Here is an 8,497-nt window from a genome sequence, read left to right as displayed (position 1 = left end):
AATATTTTTTATAATTAATATTATAAAACTTCTACATTTTTTATCAAGTGTTAGTATAAAACGTCAACTTTTTTTAAATTAGTATTATAAAACTTCTACATTTTTTATCAACTCTTAGTATAAAACGTCACCATTTTTTTTAATTAATATTATAAAACTTCTACATTCACTAGTACAAAAATGATCAAATAATGCGGTTAAATTGGCTATAAGATGCGGTTCTAGACCCGCATCTTATGGCATAGCATCTTAAGCTATATGTCAAAAGATGCGGGTCCAAAAGATGCGGTTCTAGAACCCCATCTTTTGATATTTTAAGCAAAAAACTATTTTTTCTTAATGTATTCAAGAGATGCGGTTTTAGAACCGCATCTCTTGGTGTTTAAGCTAAATACAATATTCCTTTTTCATTCAATTTCCAGGAAATTTTATTAAAAATCCCCAATAAATTATTGTTATAAACAAATTATCTAAACTTAAAAATTAAATATACAAAAAACAAAATTAAATTAAACCCATGTAACATAATCCAACAATGTAAATTACAAAGTTTTCAAAGTAACACAAATACATATATCTATAAAGATGAATGTGATATACAATAACTTCCCGAACCAATGTCTACGTACTTGCAACTCAAACCAACGTCTTCAATTTATACTTGCAACCGGAACCGTATAAATTGCCTAACAAAACATAACGTTAGATTAATAAAATAAAGTTTAAAATATAGACGCAAGTGTACGTATGTATGAAATGCAATCTTTAAATTTAAATGTTAAATTACTACCACATGATCGTTGAACATGGCCGGCTCATGGTTGAACCCATTTGTGTCACTAGTGCATAAAGTCATGGTTGCATAGTTTTAGTACAAACACCCTGCAATTCATGAAATCAAGACTTAGTTTTTAAATTGAATACATAAAGAAAGTCATATATTATATGAATCACTACTCACGCCATTGGAATCTTAATCCCAAAGTCGGCTTTGTTCTTATGGAAGCATGATTTCGGCCCGTATTGATACTGAAAAACATCAAAAGTAGATAGAATGAGATCTTTAAGAGGTAAACCCACAGAAGTTAATACATTTATAATTAGAACAGTTAACTAAAAGAGGATAGAGTGAATAAGATAGAGCAGGAGGTGAGAGCGGTTGAACCAAAAAAGGTCGTTGGCGAGATGAACGAAGGGTATACCCTTGATCATTGCACCTCTTTCTTGAATCCTCAAGCCCATTTTGGTTATGATCACTTGTAGTTTTGTCCCAACTAAAAACCATCTTACAAGCCATATTAATTCAATCTAAGTCAGTTACTAAACAATAACAACTCCTCAAATATTGACACAACAAGAGTTACAATATAGATAGTATCCAACTTTTCAAACACATAACTAACCATCTTGAGCATTGGTGCAATTGAAATAACCATAACCAAGCGAGCTTCGAGTGGACATATCCCTGCAAACTCAAACAAAAACACCATGATGTCTACAATACTATCATAATTCACATAATTCAACCTCAACTTGCATTAGTCACTAGAATAAATTTTTAAAACATTCACAGATCTACGTTTTTCAAAAATTCAATGACATCAGTTTTTGGTCATATAAACTATAAAAATAAAAAAGAAATGATTAAACCCTGTTTTACAGAAAGCAAATATACATAATTATGAAAAACAAAATCAAAAAGTTCTTTCGATTCAAAATCATCTCCACTACAAAACTAAATCAAAATAATAATTAAATAATTAAATACATATTTTTAGTAAACCCCAATCCCCTACCTGAACTCTCGATAACACAAATTACAAATGTATACCAAAATTATAAGTAAAAAAAACATAAATTTGAAACAAACTATTACTTTTGAACTTAAAAACTCATAAATCTTAAACAAACACTGATTTCACGCAGAACCAAAACACGAGAGTCTGACCCAAAAACCCGAGGCAAAACAGAGTCGTTAACCTGAGACCCGGACCACAACCTGGACTCAAACCGGCACTACTCTTGCTGCCATTACCGGTCGAACCAAAATCCCCCGTGCCAAAACTGAAAACAGAACCCAAACTTGAACGAAACTCGTCTCGAATCGAACCACATACCTGAACCGAGCGGGATATAACTCGAGCCAAATGACTGAACCGAGCACAAACTGGGCATAAACTGACCCGAGAAGAAGAACCCACCTTTACCGTCGCCAATGTCGGCACGATTGTCGTTGCCGGCGACCGGTACGGCTGCCGGCGCCGCCGTTTCTGTCTCTCTCATCTCGCCGTTTCTCTCTCTCTCGCTCGAACAACGACCCGACAAACTCCACCACGCCACCGCCGCCTACGGTGGTCGCCGATGATGGAGATGTGGGTGATTCTGGTGGTTGAACTGAAGCAAAAAGGGTGGGGGCAGGGATCTTGGGGTGTGCTTGTTTGAGAGGTTATTTTGTGTTTAAGGATTTTGTGTTTTTAGAGTTATTTTAAACCGTTGGATGAGGGGATTGAATGGATGGTGGATGAGGGGTTTGGGATTGAGATCCATGTGGTGTGCTTTCTCACTGAGGGTAAAAGGTGTGTTTAGAGTTTAGACATGTGCTTTCTCTAGTGATGTGTTATATGAATATAGTTTAATTTTTTTTATCAGGTTATTTGTTTTTTGTTTTTTCTTATTAAATTTGATGGTTACTAGAAAAAATAATTAATGTTACAAATGAAAATTAAAATGTTTATTGATGTCTTGTTGTGTGCTATAATGGTATTATTAAATAGTTCGTTAGGAACGGCCGAAATACATAAGATTAATGTATCTTTTCTTAGATTTTATTAATTTTTCACTATGTCATATGTCATGATAATCTCGATTGTCTTGGTGGTGGGTCGGCTAGGGTGGTAGTGATGGTGGTGGGTCGGCTATGTTGGTGGCAGTGGTGGTGTGTCGGCTGTGGTGGTGGTGGTGGTGGGTCGGCTGTGGTGGTGGTGGGTCGGATCGGGTGGTTGTGGTGGTGGTGGTGGGTCGGTTATGGTGGTGGTGGTCCGGCTATGGTGGTAGTGGTGGGCCGGCTGGGGTGGTTGTGGTGGGTCGGCTAGGGTGGTGGTGGTGGTGGGTCGGCTATGTTGGTGGCAGTGGTGGTGATGGTGTGTCGGCTGTGGTGGTGGTGGTGGTAGGTCGGTTGTGGTGGTAGGTCGGTTGTGGTGGTGGTGGTGGGCCGGCTATTGTCACACCCCCAAAATCCACCTGCGGAGTATCACCGCTTGGGAGCGTGACATGACCAGGATCAAGCCACCAATCATATAGAACCATGTATAAAGTAAAAGTAATTGTATTAAACCAAACCCATCCATACAAAAGGTGTTCCAAAACTTAAGTATCATATCAAAGTTTAGCGGAAGCAAATGCATAACAGCCCAATCATAAATAAAGTGTGTATTTGTCAAAATGTTCAAATCAAAGTAAACACGATCCTTGTCCACAACGACCGCGCCTCCCTGTGCAAGCTCCAAGTACCAAACGTCCTTCAAGGCATGTAATAGAGGATCAACAACTAGTTGAGCGAGTTCACAGAAAGTAAATGCGTAATAGTAAGTTCGTTTGTAACAGGTGGCTCTACTGGGCCGTTAGTACGTTCTATTGGTGGGGGCTTCCCATGTTGTATAACCACTAGACTATTCGTAACCATAAGTATCCTTCACAACCGAGGATAGTAGTAAGTATAAATACACGTAGGTTTTACGTGAGTATCCTTCACAATCGAGGATAGTAGTAAGTATAAGTACACGTAGGTTTTACGTGAGTATCCTTCACAACCGAGGATAGTAGTAAGTATAAGTCTACGTAGATTGTAAGTATGTGTCCTGCACAACCGAGGACAATGAATAGCATAAGTATGTGTCCTGCACAACCGAGGACAGTGAGTAGCATAAGTATGTGTCCTGCACAACCGAGGACAATGGTTTGGTAGTCTAGTATTAGTGTCGGTACGAATCTATTCAATCTCATTCCTTCAATCCCATTCCCAAGCCCTTGGGAATCCCATGCCTTAGTAAGAGTGTGAACTCACCTTGGTTTGCTCGGTATGCTATCTAGGTGCTCACGAATAATCAATCACGTCCTATAGTTTGCATGTATATTCAATCAGTTAAGTTCGCATTGATTCGCATACAATAAATACCACGAAGCGTGTTTAAGCAATTATCGTCAAGCAACACATAACAGTTATCTCACGTTCATCCAATTCATGTGTCGTATAACAGAGTCCGTTTCTAACGTAGCTACTCAGCGACGCATTTTACGGGTTATCAGATTAAACCAAAACCACACAATCAACATTAACAAGACTTTCCATAATATTTAGACATGTATAAACATAAGCATTCAAAGTCGGCCCCTAAACTAGCAATATAGGTTGGACATATGCCCTATGTACAAGTTCAGACATGTGCACAATGAACAAAACTCGGACAATGGTGATACCCCTCCACAAACTCGGATTGCCTATCATCCATACAAAACTCGGACTGGGGTATCCCTTTAAATTCGGACTACCCCCTTTGTCTATCACAAACGTCGGACTAGGGTGGCTCCTCATCAAACTCGGATAGGGTAGGGGCTGCCCTTTCTAAACTCGGACCCCCTTAACATGAGTTAAAGGTCGGACATGGGAGATTAATGAAACTCGGACCCCTATGCCTTGCCCAAAACTCGGACAACAAATAAGGGGTTAAAACTCGGTCATAATAAGCTACAAGAACTCGGACATTTATGTGATGAATACTCGGATCCTTTTATGTTATATATAAAAATTCGGACTGTGATTTGTTATAATAAGAGTTCGGACCACATATGTTTAAGAAACTCAGATTCTTTCATCTTATAAAACTCGGACCAATCACATATATTAAAGCTCGGACCTTACATCTTTCATAAAGTCGGACTAGCACTTTTGCAATAAAGCTCGGGCAAGGTATGTACTCTTAAAAACTCGATCCATATATATGTTAATAAACTTCGGACTAAACAATCAATCAATCATCGAGCAGAACATAGTCACATGAACATCCGTTATGTTTTGTAAGATCGATAGTCACGTTCATCGTTCCAAAACCCTAATTTCATACCTTTTCATAGTGTAATAATCAAGTTAACAATCAACCGTATTTACACATCATGCATCTTAATCATCCATAATCGATTATACCACCAATCAACATCATTACTCAATAAATCAGAATTCATTCAGTAATCACATAATATCATATAAGAACTAGGGTTTATAAGGATTACACAATTCAAGAATTGATAATGATCAAACAATCAATTAGGGTTTTCATGAACACAAAATCAATAAACAATTACCTTGAATGATTCTAGGTGGATTCGTAATCAAACTTGATGCAAAAGAACTTGTGAATCCAAGAATGAGGAGAAGATGGTTGTAGAGAGGATTAGAGAGTACAGTGCTTTGGTTTTTGTGAAAATGATTAGTGAAAAGGGATTAGGGTTAACAATGATTAGAGTTTCACTAATTTCTCTATGCATCCCTAAGTATCATAATTTGCAATAGCACACCATCTCAAAATAGTTCACAGTTTCACCACCACATTCATACATTTGACAAATCTTTCATAATCAACACATATACTTAACTGAATCAAAAACGTTACAACTTCACAGCAAACTAATTGTGCAAGCAAACAATTAAACAATCAATAGACGTGCAATAAATGCGAAATAGAAATTTTGGAAATTCGAGTTGTCACATTATCCCCAACTTGAAAGAAATTTCGTCCCGAAATTTGGTACGCACTCACTGAGGAAGCTAGGTAAGCTGTATTGTTCACTGGTTTTCCTGGGGTGTCACATCATCCCCCCGTTGATTTGGAATTTCGTCCCGAAATTCCGCAGTAGTAGCTTCAGTCTCAGTAGTGGATGCATTGGTTCCGAATAACTGGGGGTACTTTTCTTTCATTTGGTCTTCGCGTTCCCAGGTGTATTCTGGGCCACGTCGGGAGTTCCAACGAACTCGAACAAGAGGGATTCTCTTGTGTTTGAGGACCTTAACATCCCGGTCCGTGATTTCAACTGGTTCCTCGACGAACTGCAACCGCTCGTCGATAGTGAGTTCCTTAAAAGGAACTATGAGGGTCTCATCTGACAGGCACTTCTTCAGATTCTACACGTGAAATACATTGTGAACTGCACCGAGTTCAGCTGGTAGGTTTAGCTTGTAGGCCACTTTGCCTATTTTCTCTATGATCTCGAACGGTCCGACATACCGCGGATTGAGCTTGCCTCGTTTACCAAATCGAACCACACCCTTCCAGGGTGAGACTTTTAACAAAACCCGGTCCCCGACCTGAAATTCCAAAGGCTTCCTACGCTTGTCCGCGTAGGCTTTCTGACGGTCGCGCGCTGCCGCCATGCGTTGTCGTATCTGTGCAATCTTTTCCGTGGCGTCCACTACAATCTCCGGACCCGTGATCTGACTATCCCCCACCTCTGCCCAACAGAGAGGTGACCGGCATTTACGTCCGTACAATGCCTCGAATGGAGCGGCTTGTATGCTGGTGTGATAACTGTTATTATACGAAAACTCCACTAACGGGAGATGCTTTTCCCAGCCGTTGCCGAAATCGATAACACATGCCCGTAGCATGTCTTCAAGAGTTTGGATCGTTCGCTCAGACTGCCCATCCGTCTGAGGATGATACGCTGTGCTCATGTCTAACCGTGAGCCGAAAGATTTGTGCATCGCTTGCCATAGCTCTGACGTGAATCGTGCATCCCGATCCGAAATGATGGAGGTGGGCACCCCGTGCCTTGAAACAACTTCTTTGAGATAGATGTCTGCGAGAGTGGAGAACTTATCCGTTTCCTTTATAGCCAGGAAGTGTGCAGACTTGGTGAGTCGATCCACGATCACCCATATGGTATCATTCCCACGCTGGGATCTGGGTAGGCCTGTAACAAAATCCATGGAAATTTCTTCCCATTTCTATTGCGGTATCTTGGGCTGCTGAAGTAGGCCCGCTGGTTTCTGATACTCCACCTTGACTTTTGCACATGTCAAACACTTGCCAACGTAGGTTGCAATGTGGGCCTTCATGCTAGGCCACCAGTATGTAGTTCTGATGTCGTGGTACATTTTATCCGAACCTGGATGTATCGAGTAGCGAGACTTATGAGCTTCATCCATCACAAGTTCTCGTAAACCGCCGAAAAGTGGGACCCAAATACGCCCCGTTACATAGTAGGCGCCGTCTTCCTTTTGTTCCATTCGCTGCCTTGAGCCGCGTAAGGCTTCAGCTTTGACGTTTTCGGGCTTTAATGCTTCCATCTGAGCAGTTCGTATCTGTGCAGGAAGACTGGACTGAATAGTGAGCTGCAAGGCTCGTACGCGTCTAGGTAGAGTGTCTTTCCGACTGAGAGCGTCAACCACAACATTGGCTTTGCCTGGATGGTACTTGATGGTGCATTCATAATCATTAAGTAACTCGACCCATCGTCGTTGACGCATGTTCAATTCCTTCTGCTTGAAGATATGCTCGAGACTCCTGTGATCGGTGTAAATTGTGCACTTGGTACCGTACAGGTAGTGTCGCCATATCTTGAGCGCGAAAACAACAACTCCCAGCTCTAAATCATGCGTCGTGTAGTTCCGTTCATGAACCTTGAGTTGACGAGAAGCGTAGGCAATAACTTTATCCCGCTGCATCAGTACACAACCAAGCCCCTGTATCGACGCGTCACAATAGACTACAAAATCATCCGTGCCCTCTGGCAATGAGAGAATAGGTGCGCTGCAAAGCCTATCCTTTAAGTACTGAAAAGCCGTTTCTTGTGTATTACTCCAACGATAGGTAACACCTTTCTGTGTCAACATAGTAAGCGGCTGTGCGATCTTGGAGAAATCCTTAATAAATCGTCTGTAATACCCCGCCAAACCCAAGAATTGGCGTATTTCCGTTGGTGTACGCGGTGCAGGCCAGTTCCTAATCGAATCTACCTTGGATGGATCGACATGAATCCCATCCCTGTTCACCACATGGCCTAGAAAGTGGACTTCACGAAGCCAGAAGTCGCATTTAGAAAACTTGGCGTACAATTGCTCCTTTCGAAGAAGTTCCAAGATAAGGCGTAAGTGCTGCTCATGTTCCTCCTGACTCTTGGAGTAGATCAGAATGTCGTCGATGAAGACAATGACGAACTTGTCAAGATAGGGTTTGCACACCCTGTTCATAAGATCCATAAATACTGCAGGCGCGTTCGTTAACCCAAACGGCATGACGAGAAACTCGTAGTGACCGTAGCGAGTTCTGAAAGCTGTTTTGGAGACGTCCTCATCCCGGACTCGCAGCTGATGATACCCTGACCTCAAGTCTATCTTGGAGTAATAGCTCGACCCTTGCAACTGGTCGAATAAGTCATCTATACGAGGAAGAGGATAGCGGTTCTTCACTGTGACCTTGTTCAGTTCACGGTAGTCTATGCACAT

General features: G+C 41.1%; 1 protein-coding gene across 5 annotated transcripts; it reads right to left on the bottom strand.

Moving 5' to 3' along the window:
- Positions 1–504: 504 nt before the first annotated feature.
- Positions 505–2,474, bottom strand: LOC110915608. Of its 5 annotated transcripts, none has more exons than XR_002579103.2 (6): positions 2,118–2,473; positions 1,404–1,465; positions 1,203–1,285; positions 962–1,029; positions 791–882; positions 505–686 (listed from the first exon to the last, which is right to left on the bottom strand). XR_002579103.2 is itself a non-coding variant. In XM_022160336.2 (6 exons), exons 1-5 carry the CDS (start codon positions 2,281–2,283, stop codon positions 840–842), a joined length of 375 nt encoding a protein of 124 aa, XP_022016028.1. In that variant the 5' UTR covers positions 2,284–2,474; the 3' UTR covers positions 505–686; positions 791–839. The 5 variants fall into 5 exon arrangements, 4 of the variants coding, with proteins under 4 accessions (XP_022016028.1, XP_022016026.1, XP_022016030.1 ...); XM_022160336.2 differs by having other exon boundaries at positions 1,166–1,285; positions 2,202–2,474; XM_022160334.2 differs by having other exon boundaries at positions 1,166–1,285; positions 2,118–2,472.
- Between the last annotated feature and the right edge of the window lie 6,023 nt (positions 2,475–8,497).

This window comes from Helianthus annuus, chromosome 16 (assembly GCF_002127325.2).
Source record: "Helianthus annuus cultivar XRQ/B chromosome 16, HanXRQr2.0-SUNRISE, whole genome shotgun sequence".
In the NCBI taxonomy this organism is placed as follows: domain Eukaryota; kingdom Viridiplantae; phylum Streptophyta; class Magnoliopsida; order Asterales; family Asteraceae; genus Helianthus; species Helianthus annuus.
Note: the sequence above shows the minus strand (reverse complement) of the source record. Positions and strands in the feature narration are given on the sequence as shown.